Here is a 19,188-nt window from a genome sequence, read left to right on the forward strand (position 1 = left end):
GCGATCACACAGGGTCCCCGGATGTTTCACCATCTACTGATCCCTGTGCCACCACTTTATTTCTCACTGCCACCACCCAGGCCCTACCTGGTACAATACTGAGTCCAGTCAGGGTTCAATTGGAACATAAACTTCTGTTTATTTATTGCAGTTTAGCAAGCGTGTGGTTTCATAAACGGTATTGGTCCATTACAATCATGGGGTGCCTATCCAGACCTATAACTTCCGCTACCTGCTCTCACTCACTAAACCACTTCTCAGATATTTACTTGTCTTCCTTGCTCCTAACTGTTCCTGACTCAGCTTCTTTCGCTACACTAACTCAACCTGCCCACAGACTCTATCCCAATTCACTCCCACTCCAACCAACCTCCCAACAAACTCCCCTTTCGCCCCCCTCCCAGAGCTGGTTTTATAGTCCCTCTGACTCCACCCCCTGGGTTCTGATTGGGTAACCTGTTTATTTATTTCACCTCCAGCACTCTCATTTCTTCCAACTTGAAGCCATGGGTTCGAGTTCTACCCTCCAGGGCAGGAAAAAACCAGCTCGCTCCATCTCCCATGTGACAGCCCTTGAGATATATGGAGATGTATCTCATATCCCCTCTTGGTCTCCTCTTTTCCAGGTTAAGCTCCCTCAACCGTTCCCAGACCTTTGATCATCTTGGTCACCTCCTATGCATTTTCATAGACTTGGGCAGCAAATTATTTTCCATGTTCTTGTTTTTCTTCTGACCTGAAATGGGTACAGTAGGTACATATTTTAAATAAACAAGTAATCTGAGGGTGAATGACAGCACAGGTACCGATTGATTATTGCAATTGCTTTTGTATCCCACATTTGCCTCCAAAGGTGTCAAGGTGCTGTAAATGGTTCCCCTCCCCCCCCATTTGATCCCCACAACAACCCTGTGAGGTAGGTCAGGCTGAGAAACAATGACCAGCCCAAAGCCACTCAATGAGCTTTATGGAAGTAATAATAATAATACTAATAATACTAATAATAATAATAATAATAATAATAATAATAATAATAATAATTATTATTATTATTATTTTATACCCCACCCATCTGGTTTCCCCAGCAACTCTGGGTGGCTCCCAACAGAATATTAAAAACACAATAAAACATCAAACATAAAAACTTCCCTAAACAGGGCTGCCCTCAGATGTCTTCTAAAAGTCAGGTCCAGTGGTACCTCTGGTTGCGAACGGGATCTGTTCCGGAGGCCGCAACCTGAAGCGCCGTATCTGTGCAGGTGCACAGTGTGATTTGGTGCTTGTGCGCATGCACGAAGGGTGATTTAGCGCTACTGTGCATGTGCGAGCAGTGAAACCTGGAAGTAACCCTTTCCGTTACTTCTGGGTCACCTTGGGACACAACCTGAAAAAAATGTAACATGAAGCAAACGTAACATGAGGTATGACTGTAGTTGTTTATTTCCTGGACATCTGGTGGAAGGGCATTCCAGAGGGAGGGTGCCACTACTGAGAAGGCCCTCTGCCTGGTTCCCTGTAATTTCAATTCTTGCAGTGAGGGAACTGCCAGAAGGCCCTCGGAGGTGGACCTCAGTGTCCGGGCAGAATGATTTGGGGCTTTCAAAGTCAGCACCAACACTTTTAATTCTGCTCAGAAACATACTGGGAGCCAATGTAAGTTTTTACGGACCAGTGTTATATGGTCTTGGCGGCCACTAAGTGGGGTTTTGAACCCTGATCTCCCAGGTCCATGTTTGACACTAGAGGACTGAACAGCCAGATAACTAGCAAGGACTGGAGTGTGACAGTGTGACAGTGTGTGCAGTGATGGGGTCCAAACCTTGTACAGTGGTGCCTCGCAAGATGAAAATAATTCGTTCCGCGAGTCTCTTCATCTTGCGGTTTTTCCGTCTTGTGAAGCACCCCTATTAGCGGCTTAGCGGCTAAGCGGCTATTAGCGGCTTAGAAAAAGGGGGGGAGCGGAAAAACTCGCAAAACTCGCAAGACATTTTCGTCTTGCGAAGCAAGCCCATAGGGAAATTCGTCTTGCGAAGCGCCTCGAAAAACGGAAAACCCTTTCGTCTAGCGGGTTTTTCGTCTTGCGAGGCATTCGTCTTGCGGGATACCACTGTATCTTAAAGGGGGCACACTGAGCGCATCTTTCCTGGGAAGAGTTAACCTGATAACTCTTCTGCCAGGAAAAAAAGCTACAATAAATAAAATACTAAAAGAGAACTGTAAAAGAGATCGCTCTCTCATTTCCCAAATCACTTTGTTTCTTGTCTACTTAGATTTTTACGTCACTGAAAAAAGCACACCCCACCGCTTAGGTTTATATAAAATAGTATAAAGTATTCATTTAAAAAGCAATAAAAGCAGACTTTTAAAAAGCATCTGAATAAAAAATATTACAATATTCAAACAAACATACGTAATAGAATTACATGTCTGGGGGAGGCTTGCCTGTGTGTTTCCCAAATGCACACTCAGGTACGCTGAGGTGTTCATCCTAGAACTTGTAGCAAAATGTCTGAAGGCTGTTCAGTCAAAACATGCACAGAAAAACAGACACACAAACACTGATGACAGCAGCAGTGACAGGAGAGGAATCTGCCTGGAGAGGAACTCCTTGCTTCTGAGCCGTATACAAGTGTTTTCGCGCCAGAAGCGAGACATTGCACCTTGTTTCTCAGGCGCAGAGGTGTGGAAAAGAGCACGTCACAAAGAGAAAGGAGCGGGATGCTCTCAGGGAAAGATTGAGGGTTGCCATTCCAGTTGTACTCAGCTAAATTGCACACAGAGCAGACCTAACGAAAGCTAGGTTCGTTAATTTCAACACGTTCGCACTGGGCTGTTGATGTTTGGTGTTGATTCTGTCCATGATATTCAGGTGAGGGCTTAGGGCCCTCGTATTTACGGGACTGCCTCTCCTGGTCTGCCCCGCAGAGGACCTTATGGTCCATGAATAACCATGGTTTAGAGGTCCCGGGCCCTAAGGAAGTCAGACTATCCTCCACCAGGGCCAAGGCCTTCTCAGTGATGGCTCCGACCTGGTGGAATGCTCTGTCCCATGAGACTAGGGCCCTTCAGGATTTAACCTCCTTCCGTCAGGCCTGTAAGACAGAGCTATTCTGCCTGGCCTTTAATTTGAATTCAGCCTGATCTTTTATTTCCCTTCCCTCCCCCCTCCCCTTTTATTAAGATTACCCGCTCTGAGACCCCACAGCTAATTCTCCCCTGGCCTCCTCGCTGGCCCAAGTAGGACCAATTCAGCCAGCTAGCCCTGGGAATTACAGTATCTAATGCTTATTAGATGGATTTCCCCTAAATTGATTTCTGAACGTTGAATTTTATTGTTATTCATGTTTTTATACTGTATTTTATCCTGCTTTTACAATTAAGTGTTTTAAATTTGTTGCTAGCCGCCGTGAGCCCGGTTTTTGAACCGGGAAGGGCGGGGTATAAATAAAAAGTTATTTTTTATTATTATTATTAGTAGTATTGTGGCCATTCTTCCTGGTTAAAAAGTGGCTGTTCATCTCCAAAACAGCCCTCAGGGGTGGCTTCAAAACAGAGATAAGCCACTGACGTAGTGCTTACATTTTTTTTCATTAGAATAGACTAGAATAGAATAGAGGGACCCGAGGGTCATCTAGCCCAACCCTCTGCAATTCTGGAATCTCAGCTAAAGCATCCATGACAGATGGCCATCCAACCTCTGCTTAAAAACCTCCAAGTCTACCATCATATCATATCATCTTATCATATATTATATTATCATACCTGCATTGTGGGGGGTTGGAATAGATGACCCTCGGGTCCCTTCCAGCTCTTAAGATTCTATAAATTACATAGTTAGAAACAAGAACCCAGGGGTAGGCAACCTAAGGCCCGTGGGCCAGATTGCCTTCTAAATCCGGCCCGCGGATGGTCCGGGAATCAGCATGTTTTTACATGAGTAGAATGCGTGCTTTTATTTAAAATGCATCTCTGAGTTATTTGTGGGGGATAGGAATTCGTTCATTTTTTTTTTTTTTTTTACAAAATATAGTCCAGCCCCCCACAGGGTCTGAGGGACGGTGGACCGGCCCTCTGCTTAAATTGAAGGAGTTAATTTTACTAGAAAGATGATTTTGGAGATATTACAAGGTGATACATTGAAATTCAGTTAGGGGGGATTCGAGGACATCACTTGACAATGAAAGATAAATTGGGCTTAACAAGTAATATGTGTTTATATTTTTGTTTCTTTTTAGTACTGTAATGTGTTTTCTTTTGTGTGTCTTTTATGTTATATTTGTGGAAAATCAATTTGAAAATTTTGATATTTTTTTTAAAAAAGGTTGCTGACCCCTGCAGTAACCTGTCCCTTCCCCCTTTCTTTGCATGTCCATTTTTGTCCTGCAGACACTTACGGAAAGCTCTGCCTCCTCAACTCCGTCGGCCAGGAGATGTCCCGCTGCAAGACGTCCCTCCGCCGGGGACAGCCGAATCCCGTCTACAAAGAGACATTCGTCTTCCAGGTTGCCTTGTTCCAGCTGTCGGACGTCACGCTAATGATCTCCGTCTACAACCGCCGCAGCATCAAGCGCAAGGAGATGATCGGCTGGCTCTCCATGGGGCAGAACAGTAGCGGGGAGGAAGAGCTGAGCCACTGGCAGGAGATGAAGGAATGCAAGGCTCAGCAGGTGTGCCGGTGGCATGCTCTCCTGGAATCCTAAGGGGAAGAGCCTCCGAGGTCCCGGCATGGTGGTTGTCTCCACCCAAGGCCCAGAGGGTTAGGCCAACCCTCCCCGGCGTCCGAAACACGAAGGACTGCCAAGTTCCTGTTATGAACTGGACTTCTGACGATTTTTACTAGTCACAGTTGTATTTGCACTCTTCCCTTCCCCAAAAGATCTCTCAAAATGACAGCCACACCATTGGCAAAGGCGGAGCAGGACTGGCACTCGGATCCGGCCCCTCAGAGAAGTAGGCCAGGGCTGATGAACCTTTTCTGTCCCCGGGGCCTCATTCTGCTCTCGGCAACCCCCCGAGGGCCACATGCGACTGTTGAGCAGGGCCAGAGGCAAAATTGGAGGGTGAGGGCAATGGGAGGTGAACGTTACATTTGTCCAGTAGGCTGAGTTTCTAGACACCCACAGCACACACTCCTTGTCCACACCAGCAAGAGACATTTTTAGGGTTGAAAGGATTCATTCCGGCCAGGGCATTGAGTTTTGAGGACCAGATTGCAAGGCCTGGGGGGCTGCCTTCAGTCCCTGAGATTCCCCGCTTCCAAACGAGGCTTTCTTTCTCTTTGGCGATGCCATCATGTAGCCAAATCTGATTGGTTGGCCAGTGGAAGAGGGGCTGTAAACAGCGGCAAGTTGTCATGCAAGAAGTATGCTTTGAGGGTACAGTTTTTCTCTTCAAAACCCTCCCATCCCCTTTTTCCATGCCAAAAATAATGCTTGCTGGGGAACATTTGGCTCGGCTCCAATTTGCTTATACGATGGCAGGCGCTGAGATGACGTTTGGAAGAGGCTGCTTGGCAAAGAATGGAAAGAATGAATGGTTCCGACGGGAATGTTTGGTAGAAGCCATGGAAGGGGGGCGACAGTATCTAGAAGGCTGGCCGTCAGCACTATAGTGTAGGATAGTCGGAGATACTGGGCATAAAAGCTGGACTGGCCATGATAGACCCTGCTCAAGTCTTCCTTTTTAATTTCTCAGCCTCTTCCAAGTGTGGTCCTTCCGTTTTCTAAACTGAGCATAGCCTATGTGTTTTTGCTGAGCCACACCTCAACTCAGCCCAAGCAGCCACAGTCAATGATCAGAGATGATGGAATGGCAATCCAACGAGACTTGGAGGGCCACAAATGCAGAATTCCCAGTATAAGCCCATGAGGGCTAGAAACTTTGTTTTAAATAGTTGAGATACAAAACTGCACACAGAAAATCTTCTGGCAAAGCTTGGCTTGTGCACTCAGAACATGGAGGGTGTTGTCGATGGTGCCATTTGTATGGTTTAGCTAATAGATGGAGTTCATTGAATCTGAGTAGAGAGTCAGGAGTTCCCTCTCTGGGAGCAGAGACTGCAAAGATTTTGTCTAGCTTCTAGACTAGTGCATCCTCTACACCTCCCATGAGGAAAGAAGAATCATCTGAAAGAAGCAGGACATGAATGTGCAGTACATCGGGTCAGGACTCAATAGAACACCAATTAAGTCCCCCCCCCCCAAAAAAAAGAAATAGCTGAAATCAATCCCAACCTTGGGAACCAGGGCCCAGGAAAAACCAGCACAGACAAAAATGAGCTCCTTTAAGCATCAGGGACCAGTAAGCAAAGCAAGCTCCTTCGGTGCATGGCCATCTTTTGGGGATGCTTTAGCTAGGATTCCTGCCTTGTCGGGGTTGGACTAGATGACCCCGGGGTCCCTTCCAACCCTTCCAATTCTATGATTCTGTGACACAGCCGGTGGAGGGTCCCAAGAGCCAGATACACTGTTGCCATAAAGCAAGCATGCATCTTTCTTCGGAACGTAGGAGCCAATAAAATATTTGAGGGGCCCCCCAAATTTGGTGGGCATTACCATTCAAATGCTTTGTATGCACCATGTCATGTGATCGATTATGTGGGGCAGAGATTACCTCCCCCCCTTCTCCCCAGTATTTTATTCAAGTTGGCTGCCTTGCTTAGGAACACCTATAGGCAGGTTTTAGGGACTGATCAACCAAAACTCATGTTTTTGTTTTCCTTACCACCTTTTTATTTCAAAGGACTATGGGGGGATTGCAAGATTTGTCTGAAATTATGCAGATGATGTCATTGGTCTAGCACTGCATATTACTCATCTATTTTTTTTTTAAACAACAACAACAACAACCTGGGGTTTTATTTTCTATTCCTGAGACAAAACATAATTTGCTGCAACTGCAGGCTTGGAAAGGGGTTGAGGGACGACAATGAGTTGAAGCAGGTGGACCAACAGATCACCTTTGGGAGAGCTGTAGACCCCCCCCTTTAAACATCCAAGTGCCTATAGGCTGTGCTCAAACTTGGATATGTGCCAAGAATAGCAATGGATCCAAAATGAGCAAAGAACTCCTCCATCAGTAGTTGGGGAGATGCAAAACCTTTCAGCAGCTCCCCACCCTCCACAATGTTCAAATGGTTGTGTGAGAATGTGATGCAGTAATTGATGGATGCCGCAATTATAAGGAGGTGTGGCTTGTGTTGTCCGTCTTCAGACCTCTGTGTTTTCTTTCCTTGCCAAATCCACCAGTGGGAATTCCAGAACCAGGGCTGGATCCCAAGATTTTTTTTTAATTGAGGGAGGGGCTTCGGCTACAATCCATTCTGCAGCTCCTTAATTCCCAAGGCAAAAGGCCCAATTATTCATTTGCCAGCCTTTGCACACAGAGGTGGGCATTTCTGTGCAAAGGCTGAACACACACACTTGCTTGCAGCACAAAAACTTAACTTTTTTTCTGAATCCAGAATTGTTCCCACTCGTCCTCAACAGGCTCCTTTCAATGCAGATTGATTCTAGAGCCTGCCATCCACAGTGATGAGTGTGGTTACTTGAGAACCAATTGAAAACCTCTGTTGCGTAGGGTATCCATGCCTTTCCATCCCTGAACCTGCCCCAGGTGAACGAAGAAGGAAGTGGTGCTTACGATCTTGGTATATGGCTCTCACATATCATTGGGCACACTGAAGTAGACACACTGAAGGGACTGTCTATATAGGATTTCATCATTTTTTAAATGGACACACTTGCATGGTAATGCAGACTCAATTTGCCACGAGCTTTTCATGTTGAAACCTGTTTCTCCAAAAATGCTGTCCAGAGATCAGGAAAAATATGCAGTAGTTCTAGACTGCACATGGAAGAGAAAACAAGTACTTGATTTCCATTGAGTCTAGAATCAAATGTTTTGTGTGCGCAGCCAAAAACGGGCACCTCGTACGCACCAATCTCACCTTGCTTGGGGGGGGGGCGTCGCTACACACACAGGTGTTTCATAACTCCTGCACTCTATGTGTGATGAATTGCCACTTACCTGAGGTCGCTTCCGGACAACGTGTTTATTTAGCATTTATCTCGATTTGTTTGGACAGGTTTTCCAGGGAAGAAAGGGAGCGTTCATTCTGATTTGCTCGCTGGGAGGTTGGACGTAGTCATCCCAGGAAATGTCACATGTATTTGCAGGCATGTGCCCCTGTGCAGCCACAAGAAGGGTGCACCGGGCCACTGGGGAGGAGCCCCAAGATCCAGCAAACAGCCTATGAGCCCCATAGCCCTGTCTGATGTGTGGGGTGAGTGCAGCAGAGGGTGGGATTTGGGGTGCTGCTTCCATGTCAGAGGTGGGGAAACTGCAGCCCATGCATTTCAGCCTGCAAGGACATTTTACCCAAACCATGCCCACCTGCCCTGCACACCTGATGCTGCGTTTGAGATCAGGTGTGGGGCAGGCAGAGACCTGGCTGGATTGGCAAGTTCTCTGTGGGGGACACAATGCCTGCAGAAAACAGCTTTGCCAGCCCTGTGACCAGCGATTGAAGAGGTCTTAAGGCATCTCAACCTGGCTTGCAGGGCTGGGAAGAGATCACTGGAGCCAAAAATGTTCCCTGCCCTTGTCCTCAGTCAGTAGATGGCCGGCTCTGCAAGAGCGTTCACCCCCGAAGTCCCTTATGCAGTGTGCCTGTCCCTAAGCATGGCAGTGAAATGGGTGCATGAGCATGGGGTCAACCAGTCAAAGGAGCCCCTTTTTAGACTTGCTAAATGCAGAAGCACAGTTCATCAGAGTAGCTGATCAGTAAGAATTGGGATCAAAATCTTCAGGATAAATTAAGCACAGTTTATGGGCAATACCTATTTTTTTTTTTTAAATCTATATAATTGTAGTTTTGTTCTTGCATCAGAATACCCTTGATTTAAATGTATGCATTGTTTTAGTTTTTACCGATAGAAACAAAATGTACACCTTGACCGTTTTCAGATACTTAACTTTTATGTGAGATGCATCTGAATGTGCAACATTAAACTTGCAACATTTCTCTTAACTGTCCTGTGCAAGTGTAGAGTGCTGTCTGCTTTACGGCAAACACACACACACACACACACACACACGCACGAAACCGCCCAAAGAGGTGATGGGATGCAGAAGGGATGGATCTTATTGATGCGGAGTTCAGAAACTACCTGCAATTGTTGATCCAAGCAGTGAAATACTCCCTGTCTCCCTTTCCTGTGCAGTGAGAATTTCAAAGCAACAAAGCAAAGTTAAAGGGTGTGTGTGTGCAGGAGGCGGTTTGTGGGTTCACAAATGTGGAGCTTGACAGGGCACAGTACCACTCCCAAAGCAATATGAGCACTTTTAGAAAACCAATGCTCTCTTTCTCTCTCTTTTGCCAGTGAAATCCAGATCTGACTTCTTATCCACTCCGTTCATGCAAGTTAGTATTCAGCCCCACTCTGCTAGTTAGGTTGCAATCTGAAGTGCATTTAGGTAGAAATAACTGCCATTGATTTCACTCCAGTTCCTTGGATTGCATTGCAGAGACTTTGGCTGGATCTACACACATCAAAAAAATGTTTCCGGGAAAATGCATTGTAAACCTCATAAGGGGAAAATCATGTTGCCTAAAGATGGAACTCCACAGCGCCATCTAGTGTCACAGTGCTATAATGCATTTAAAACACTTTAAAAAAATTATTATTGATGCAGGTGAGTCCTTTCTTTCCAGTGACTGGGACTGTCAGTATCCATTGCTTCCCTCAGTGACTAGGCCACACCAAGCCTTTGGAGGAAACCATCTCCACTTTGCACAGCTTGGGGAAGGTTATAAAAGTTGAACATGGGTATGCTTGCATGATCTAGAATGAACCTTTCCTTAAATGTTTGAGTCTCAAGCTGTCGGTGCAAAGCAAAAATGGCTGGGTCAGGGCTCTCGCATCGCTGCAAACTGGCGGCAGCGGCAGCACACTTTCCCAGTATTGCAGCCGCATAACACGAGTAATTGAAGACGTGTGCATGGAGTACCAAAGCCACAGTAGACTTCAGGATGCAAATACAGCATCCACAGAGTCTGCTTGTGCATTGAACTCAACCTATTACCTGGTTTCTCTTGGGTCAAGCAGTAAGCAAAGTGCCCTTGCATTATTCCATTTGCAAAGCACGCTTTTTGGGTTGGGGGCATTCAGGAACGATCCTTTTGCTCTTTGATTAGAGCCTTCTCTACAAAATGCAGCAATGTGCTTTGCAGATGGATAATTCTGACTCTTGTAATGCATGGAGTTTGCATTACAAGATTCCCCCCCCCCCCAGAGGAAGGAGAATTTTAACCAGATAAGCATCGATCCCATTCCATCCTCCAGTCTTGATAAAGGAATACGAAGCCGAGCCAGAACGTTTTGTCTATCTGTTCCAGGATTGTTTAGCAACAGCTCCCCAGGCCTGAAGGGACACGGGTGGTGCTGTGGGTTAAACCACAGAGCCTAGGACTTGCTGATCAGAAGGTCGGCGGTTCGAACCCCTGCGACGGGGTGAGCTCCTATTGCTCGGTCCCTGCTCCTGCCAACCTAGCAGTTCAAAAGCATGTCAAAGTGCAAGTAGATAAATAGGTACCGCTCCAGCGGGAAGGTAAACGGTATAAACGGCATGACCCGGAAGCTGTACGCCGGCTCCCTCGGTCAATAAAGCGAGATGAGTCCCGCAACCCCAAAGTCGGCCATATGACTGGACCTAATGGTCAGGGGTCCCTTTACCTTTACCCCAGGCCTGTGCTGAGGGTCTTTCCCCATCACCTCCACCTGACCCCTTAAACTGGAGGAGGATAGAACTGGGACCCTTCCACATGAAAAGGCATGATTCTGCCACTGAGCTATGGCAGAAGTTTATGTGAACCATGCAGAACAAATAGGGTCACACAAACACCATACATTTAAAGCACATTCGATGCACATTTAAAAGCACATGACTTTCTCCAAGAAATCCTGGGAGCTTAAAGGGTTGTTGGCACATCCAACATCAAATAACTCCAATGGGTCTACTCTGAGTGAAATTTAAATGAATACAGACTTCTTCTGTTGTCACAGTGGGTGGCCAGAGTCCTCTTAGAAGCTCCTAAGCACACTCTCCCCACACTCTCCCCACTTGCCATTCCCAACAAATAAGCTCAGCCTGGATAGCTCAGTTGGTTAGAGCATGGTGCTGATAACGCCCAAGTTGCAGGTTCAATCCCTGCATGTGACAGCTGCATATTCCTGAATCGCAGGGGGTGGGCTGGATGATCCTCAGGGTCTCTTCCAGCTCTCTAAAAATGAAACATGTAACTCTGGAACGACCTATTTCTTTAACTCTGATTTTTTTAATTTTTAAAAAAGCATATACGAGGTAGAATTTTTGGAGCAGGTTTTTGGCTTGATTGCTAGTGCCGTTCCCACTTCCAGCATTTATGCTTCTTTTCATCTGCGACGGCATTTATCATTGCGGGTTCTCCCTCACCCCATGTTTAACTTCACCCCATTGACTATTGATGAGCTCCTTTGGGGAGGATGTGTGATTATGCAGCAGCTGCATTCCACCACCTGCTCCTCATAGAAATTGTACATATCTCTTCAAGCCAGGGACTGCTGGCGCTTGTAAAAACCATGCCTCGCAATCACCCTTCTGTCTGATGCAAAGGGAATTGCAGATGCACAGTAATTGGTGTGTGTTTTCTTTTCCCACACCCCATCGCGCCTTTTTGAGATCTGGAGCGGAGGTGAACCTTCAGAAACATTTCCTCTCCTTCACTGCCACGGTCTCTGGTTTGTATTCTGCCTGCATCTCTAGCCTGGCATTGATCTGTTGTGCGGGCATAGATTTCTGTGAAGCGCTGGGCTTTGAGGGCTGTGAATGAGTCTTGTGTTATTAAGAGGAGGAGAGAGACGAACAATCATTGATCCGGTAGGGTGAAGCAAGGTCAGGAGGAAAGGCTTGGAGATAGCTGCAGAAGGGCATCAGATGGCAGGCATTTGCGTGTAGCGAAAGTGTTGGGGCTTTTGCACTCTGGTTATATTGACAAAGGGGAAGCCGAAGTTCTCCAGATGTTGCTGCACTATGAAATATACTCGGAGTCGAGAGTGGATTTCATGCTCTTTATTCAGCTCATAGTGGTGAGGAGGAATGGAAGTTCCCCCAGAATGTCTGCCTTATATACATTATTTACACAATGGGCCCCACGTGATTGGCTAATTCCGGGATTCTGCTGTAAGCCAATCAGGTTGCGGATTCCCTTCCACTTGGAGCTGGATTGGGTGGCTCCTGTGGACCAATCAGACTGCTACATTCTGGATCCTATTGTTCTAGGACCAATCAGACTGTTGCATTCTGAATCCTATTGTTCTAGGACCAATCAGACTGCTGCATTCTGAATCCTATTGTTCTAGGACCAATCAGACTGCTGCCTTTTGGATCCTATTGTTCTAGGACCAATCAGACTGCTGCCTTTTGGATCCTATTCAACTCAGTACATAACAGACTACAAGCCACATCATCTCATGCTGGGTGATGGGAGTTGGAGATCAACATCTGGAGAGCCACAAGTTCCCCATTGTTGAAGTAATAGTGGAATAGTGGCGTTGTCCCAAGCAAAATGCCACCCCCTTCTCTCCCACTTCCTCATTTGTTAACAGCACCCACACCCCTACGGTTGCCACTTAGGGCCATCTGTCTTCAAGCTCTTTGCTCTCCTACTTTTAAGGCTCGCCAGGTTCTGGGAGATGGTGGATCTGGAATGCTTTCTAGTGATAACGTGTCAGCCAGCTGCTCCAGCTCTGTCTCCTCCTCCTCCTCTCCCATTATTACCCAACCTCTCATCTTCCTCTGAGCTGTGACCTCCCTCAAACCCCTGCTGTAATTCTGAACTGTTTTTTTCTTCTCTGGAAGGGTCAGGCTGGGGAGGCGGTCTCCACCATTCTTCCTCTGCCTAGTCCCTGACACCACCCCAGTGGTCAGGTTCCCTGCCTGATCAGCCATATACCACCCTCTGCCCTCAAAAGGGACTAGTGGACCTCACCTATACACAGCTGCAAGGCTCCACCTCCTGAGTCTGAAGGGGTGGGGCTCTTGGAGTGAGTTCTTAATCCTTGAAGGACAGGTAGCAACTGGCTAACTGTTGTGGAGGTGCTGTCCATCCCACAGGAGCTCAGGGTTGGGCTGTGGACCCTAAGGCAATAGATAACTTACGCTCCAAATCAAAAGCTACTAATAAAGCAGAAGATAGAATTTCATTTATCATATGCACCTCTCATAACTTTATTTTATTACAGTTACGAATTTCCTATAAAACAACTCAAAATGATTTAACAATAAAAACAATCTCATGTTTGGTGCCTCAGTGAAACCTGTTTGCTTTATGTGGTACAATGGCTCTTGTCATTGAAAGACCTTTTTAGTATTTATCATGAAACATCTTTATAAGACACTTAGTGGAGGGGCAGGCAGAGAGATGAATTAAAACGTCTGGTCGTCGTCCCCCTCCACTATGCTGCACAAGTAAATATTGTCAGTATACACAGTACTAATTTTTGCTGGAATTAGTGACAGAAAACTAGTCAGAGATTAATCAATCGGTACTACAAAATAGAAAACACCTTATACTCTGAGTCACTTGTCACATATTTCTACTGTAGGGTAGAAAGAATAGTTTAAGCAAAAAAATATAGAGCATTCTACGGTAAATCCACTAAGAATGCTTGTTTTCAATATACTGATATAAAAACACAACATAAATTATGAAGTTAAACTTGTACCATGCTCATCCTAAAACTGAAAAAGACCCATTCTTATCTTCTTCGTATATACAGCTTATCTTAATCATTGCTTCAAATTATGGTGCACTTTAATAGCAGCAAATTTGGGAATTATTATGTAAAATATATCGAGGAGACCGAACTGGTTTTATAGCAGGATGTAATATGTGAATTAATATCAAACGATTGATAAATATTATAGAAAACTTCCAATGAAATATGAAAAAAACACTAGTCTGTGTTTAGATGCCGGAAAGGCTTTTGACAGAATTGAATGTCAATTCGGTGGAAATATATTACAAGCTTCTGGTACTTAGGTAAGCTTCATAAACTGAGTCAGAAGTATTTATAATGCCCTGTGTACAAAGATATTAGTAAATGGAAATATCTCCGATCCAGTTACATTAAGCTAGGCAAGGTTGTTCCCTCACCATTACTATCTACACAAAACCCCTCAGTACAACAGTTAGAATTAATATGCGTATCAAGGGTCAATGTATCTTGGGTCTTTATGCAGATGATGTGGCCATCACCTTAGTTCAGCCTGAAAGTTCTATATCTGGTGTTTTTTTTTTTTTTTTTTTTTTTTTTTTTACTTATATAAGATAAAAGTTATAAAAACACAATGGATGAACTTGCAGTCTTTGGAAATAGAAACCTTACAGGATAGAATCCCTAGTACAGAATTTTTCTTGATATAACTCAAAAGTTTCCCAATTCTGAGACTAAACAGGACATGGGTGCTGTAATTCCTAGAGATGAATGGATTCGAATTTATTAAAATGTTAAAACGTACTACCAATTAAAATGAAATAAATGATTATAAAATACAGTATTAGTGAAAAAGATTGCAATCTCCAACAGGATATATGTGAGATATATTGAAATTCAGTTGCATTCATATATTTTGGCATCGTACACAAATCAAGCCCTTTCAGCAGGAGATGTTAAATAAAACAAATGACATAACTGGATGTAATATAGTTTTAAATCCAAAGCAAATCCTCCTTGGCTGCCTAAAAGGAGCTGTTAATGACAGAGACCTAGAACTAAACAGTGGTGTTATTAATAGCAAAGAAACTAGTAACAGCAGATAACTGGAAATCTCCTGGTAGACCAGATAAAAAGCAATGGCATATGGAAATCTGGTATATAACTTTCTTTTTCTTCTTCTTACTAAATTAATATGTTATAGAAGGAGGAAAGATGGATGTGTTGATAGCGTATGTATGGAGAGCTTATCCATTAATTACTGGACCTTAAAATGTCACAATAATATTCAATCACATGTTTCGTTTTATATAATTTGATATTTGAAGTGTGAGATCTCACAATGGCTGGAGTGACTCAGTTACATTGATTGATGCATTAACAGGAAGTTACTGAAGGATTGTTAAGGTAAACAGTGGAAATAGTTTTTCTTTTTTCTCAAAAAAGCACAACATCCTGAATTTGCTCAGTACATTCAACTGAGATTTTTAAAAATAAACTACTTAATGATTATAAATAAATAAATAAAACAGAGCATTTCCCTGCTGCTTTATCACATCTTTAATAAAAAGGACTGGTGGGTAGGGGATCAGGAATCGCAGAAAACACTCTGTTCATCTATGGCACATGTTTGGTTTTTTTGCTGCTCCCCTGCGAGAAGCAATACCGCTTTTTTGACGGCATCTAGCAACCACAGGGACACGGGTGGCGCTGTGGGTTAAACCACGGAGTCTAGGGCTTGCCGTTCAGAAGGTCGGTGTTTCGAATCCTTGTGACAGGTGAGCTCCCATTGCTCGGTCCCAGCTCCTGCCAACCTAGCAGTTCAAAAGCACATCAAAGTGCAAGTAGATAAATAGGTATCGCTCTGGTGGGAAGGTAAATGGTGTTTCCATGTGCTGCTCTGGCTCGCCAGAAGCGGCTTAGTCATGCTGGCCACATGACTTGGAAGCTGTACGCCGGCTCCCTCGGCCAATAAAGCGAGATGAGCGCCACAACTCCAGAGTCATCGGCGACTGGACGTAACGGTCAGGGGTCCCTTTACCCTTTACCTAGCAACCACAGATCAGCTTAACACAAACCAGACTACTGCGAATGCATTGCACCCACAAACCAATAAAAAAAGTTGCATGTATAGGTGATGGAATCATTCTGCAGGCAGACCAGAGGAATGTGGGTATGGCTTGACGCAACTTTATTTTTCAGACCTTCCTAAGGCAAATTTGTGCAGCGGCCTTCAGGCCTTTGGAACTGCCTTGTCCTATGACGTTAGGGCAAGTCCTCAAGGTACCAACTTCTTAATACGAAGGAACTATCCCTAAATGATAAACACAGCCTTTACAGGTGACTTTTCCCTTTCCACCTCACATTCCTTATCCCTTTCTGCCTCATGGCACTATCCTTGCACCCTGTGCTTTTCTTTCTTCTGTTCTTCATTACAAGTAGTGGTGGCAACAGCAGATTCCAAGGGTGGCCTTGGAGGAGGAAGGTGGCCAACAGTGGCATGGACCAGCCTGGAGATCTGGATCCCGGGGCAGGACCTCCAAGGCTGGCAGCTTTAGGAGTCCTGGCTGTCCCTCTGCAATTCACCTGGGATGCCCACTTGTGACCTCTGTAGTCTGCAGCACTGCCTGTCAGCAGCCAAGCAAACTACAGCGTGACAACAACCTTACTTTTTATTATATAGAAAGATATAGCAGCTATTCGACACTCTTCTGAGTTGACATGTGTATGTGTCATTTTGAAACTGAGGACTTGATCCCAGCATGGATTATTGAGGGAGCGCTCTAACTGAAACCCACAAGCTCTACCCCTTGACCTCCCCTCCTCCCAATTTTAGCCAAATCATGGCTTTCTGAGAACAGTTGCTAAGAAGCCACCATCCCTCTGCCCTCTTCCCACCCCCACAAGCAATTTGAACACTTCTTGAGAATTTCACCTCATTTTCTAACACGGTTCTGGATTAATTTAGCTCTTTGTGTTGCCTCAGTGCGCTCAGTTAATTACTTTGAAGGTTGTTCCATTCTGCCTTCACCTTAATTACTCCTGGGACCACACGAGCCTCCTGCTTGTGTTTCTCTAATATGGCTTGAGTTTTTGATATGCCTCCCATGTGGGATGCTGCTCCTTGCACAGTTTACCGTGTCATGGATACACAGACAGGGCCCTGATGTAATTTTAGCTCCTGCTGACCTTACACAGCTTTGCATAATTGGCTGGTGTTCAGCAGGGAACGTGGTGCATTTTGGGAGTAACCAGCTGCAACTTGCATCTATCTGAGCCAAAAGCAGCGACTTAGTGTGGTCTCCCATAGGCTTGCCAGTTTGACTGTCCCAGACAGGAAGCAAAACGAAGAGGGGCCACCTTCTTTTTTCAGTCCCAAGGGTGCTATTAACGGTCAGCCACCCCTACTAGGGAGAAGTAGCCAATGTAAATGAATGTGCCCACGCACATAAAGACCTTCTTTTATACCCAACAGATCACTCCTGCCTTCTGAAGGAGAGGGCATCCTGCAGATACCATTTTATTAGGAGATTCATTCCACACCATGTCAGAACTGGTCCTTTAGGGTGGTGGAACCTGCCTTTTAGAACTGCTTCCCATTCTGTGTTCCTCCTCTATTGTCTTTTTGGTACCTGCTACAGATGTTCCTCTGGCATTGTTGACCAGAGTGTGCAAAAGAAGGATCGAACCTTTTTTATGTATGCTACAACAGCAGCAAGGATACTCATTGCTAAAAGCTGGAAAACACAAGATTTGCCCACACTGGAAGATTGGCAGCTGCAACTGATGGACTATATGGAACTGGCTGAGATGACTGGCAGAATCCGAGACCTGGGAGAAGAACTGGTGGAGGAGGACTGGAAGAAATTTAAGGATTATCTACAAAAATATTGCAAATTGTATGAATGTTAAGAAAGATGTAAGATCAGTAATAATACGGCTCCAATAAATTAGTAGCAAGGAATACAAATTTGAACGTAATTGAAAGAAAAGACAAATTTTGGATAAACAGTTTTTTTAATAACTAAGTTTCAATAAGAGAGTGGCTAAATTTCAAAATTTGAGATATTAATATTGGAAAATTTTATTATATAAATTAAACTAAGTTAATAATTTGCTGGCAAAATTTATGAATTTAGAAAGCAGGAACAAGAGTCGTGAGGAAGTCCAAGGAGGTGTATGAAATGTGGATATCGGAAAATGTTATGTTACTATATGTTTGTATTGTTAAAAAATTTAATAAATATTATTAAAAAAAACAGATGTTCCTCTTTCAACAAGCCTTCTAAATGGAGATTTGCATTGGATTCACAGCTATTTTATTTACGTGTGTTGTTGTTTTAAACTGTTTTCACACACATCAGGTGTTTTATTTGTTTTTTTGTTTTAAATGTTTTTATATATGCAGATATATCTGTTTTCAGATATGTTATATATTATATATTGTCAGGGAACTGACATCAGAATGAGAGGTGGAGGCAAGGCTCCATGCGATGCAGGAGAGGGGACCAGCAGGGGGGGAAGGAATTCAGCGTAACACCGGCAGAGAAGGGAGGGAAATGGAGGATTCGGAGAGAGGTCTCCAAGACCCTTCACCCGAGACTAGTGAGGAGAGTGTGGACACGCCTCTGCCTTCCCCTTACTTGCGCAGACGAGTTCCATGCAGGGAAAGTAGGAGACTTGGCGTCAAACAGCTCTTATGCTGGAAGAGGTTCAAGAAACACCCACTGACGGATTCTGCAAGTGACTGACCGGCCACGGAGTGTGAGCTGTCAGCCAAAGCATGGTTGACCAGGCAATCTAACCAAAACTGAAGGCAACTTACGCACAAGTAACCCCTTACAACCATTACATATATGTTATATATATGCAGATATATCTGTTTTCAGATATGTTATATATTATATATGTTATATATATGCAGATATATCTGTTTTCAGATAGGTTACTGTTATGGATTCGTTTACATTATATTGCAAATTGCTCCAGGGTGCCTTACGGAAGGCGATTTGTAAGCACACAAATAAACGAATAAAAGACATGCAATATACTTACAGCACACAAGCACACGTGCAGATTCCCCCCCCCCCCAGCATTTTAAGCCACTCATTGCAGTGCAGGAATTGGGTTAGCTGGGAACACTGCCTTCTGCTCTGTAGAGAACAGGGTGTTTGGGCTAGCATCTGGGAGACCAGGGTTTGAACCCCTACTCAGCATTGAAGCTCACTGGGTGGCCTTGGGGTGGCGTCTCTGTCTCTCCTACCTCACAAGGTAGTTGTGAAGATGAAATGGAGAAACAGAGAACTATGTATGCCACCTTGATCTTCTTGGGGCAAAGGTGGGATATAAATATGTTTTGAAGCTCAACATCAGAAAAACGAAGATCATGGCCACTGGGCCCATCACCTCCTGGCAAATAGAAGGGGAAGAA

At 44.7% G+C, this 19,188-nt stretch overlaps 1 protein-coding gene across 3 annotated transcripts in view; it reads left to right on the forward strand.

Moving 5' to 3' along the window:
* SYT16 (synaptotagmin 16) overlaps window positions 1-5,571 on the forward strand; it is a 109,376-nt gene extending 103,805 nt beyond the window's left edge. For all 3 annotated transcript variants that reach the window (XM_081862024.1, XM_081862022.1, XM_081862023.1), the window contains exon 7: window positions 4,387-5,571. In XM_081862024.1, the coding sequence (XP_081718150.1) occupies window positions 4,387-4,700 (314 nt within the window). In that variant the 3' untranslated portion in view covers window positions 4,701-5,571. The remainder of the gene's footprint in view (window positions 1-4,386) is intronic.
* The last annotated feature ends 13,617 nt before the right edge of the window (window positions 5,572-19,188 follow it).

This window comes from Podarcis erhardii (assembly GCF_964252035.2).
Source record: "Podarcis erhardii genome assembly, chromosome: 1".
NCBI classification, from domain to species: Eukaryota; Metazoa; Chordata; class Lepidosauria; order Squamata; family Lacertidae; genus Podarcis; species Podarcis erhardii.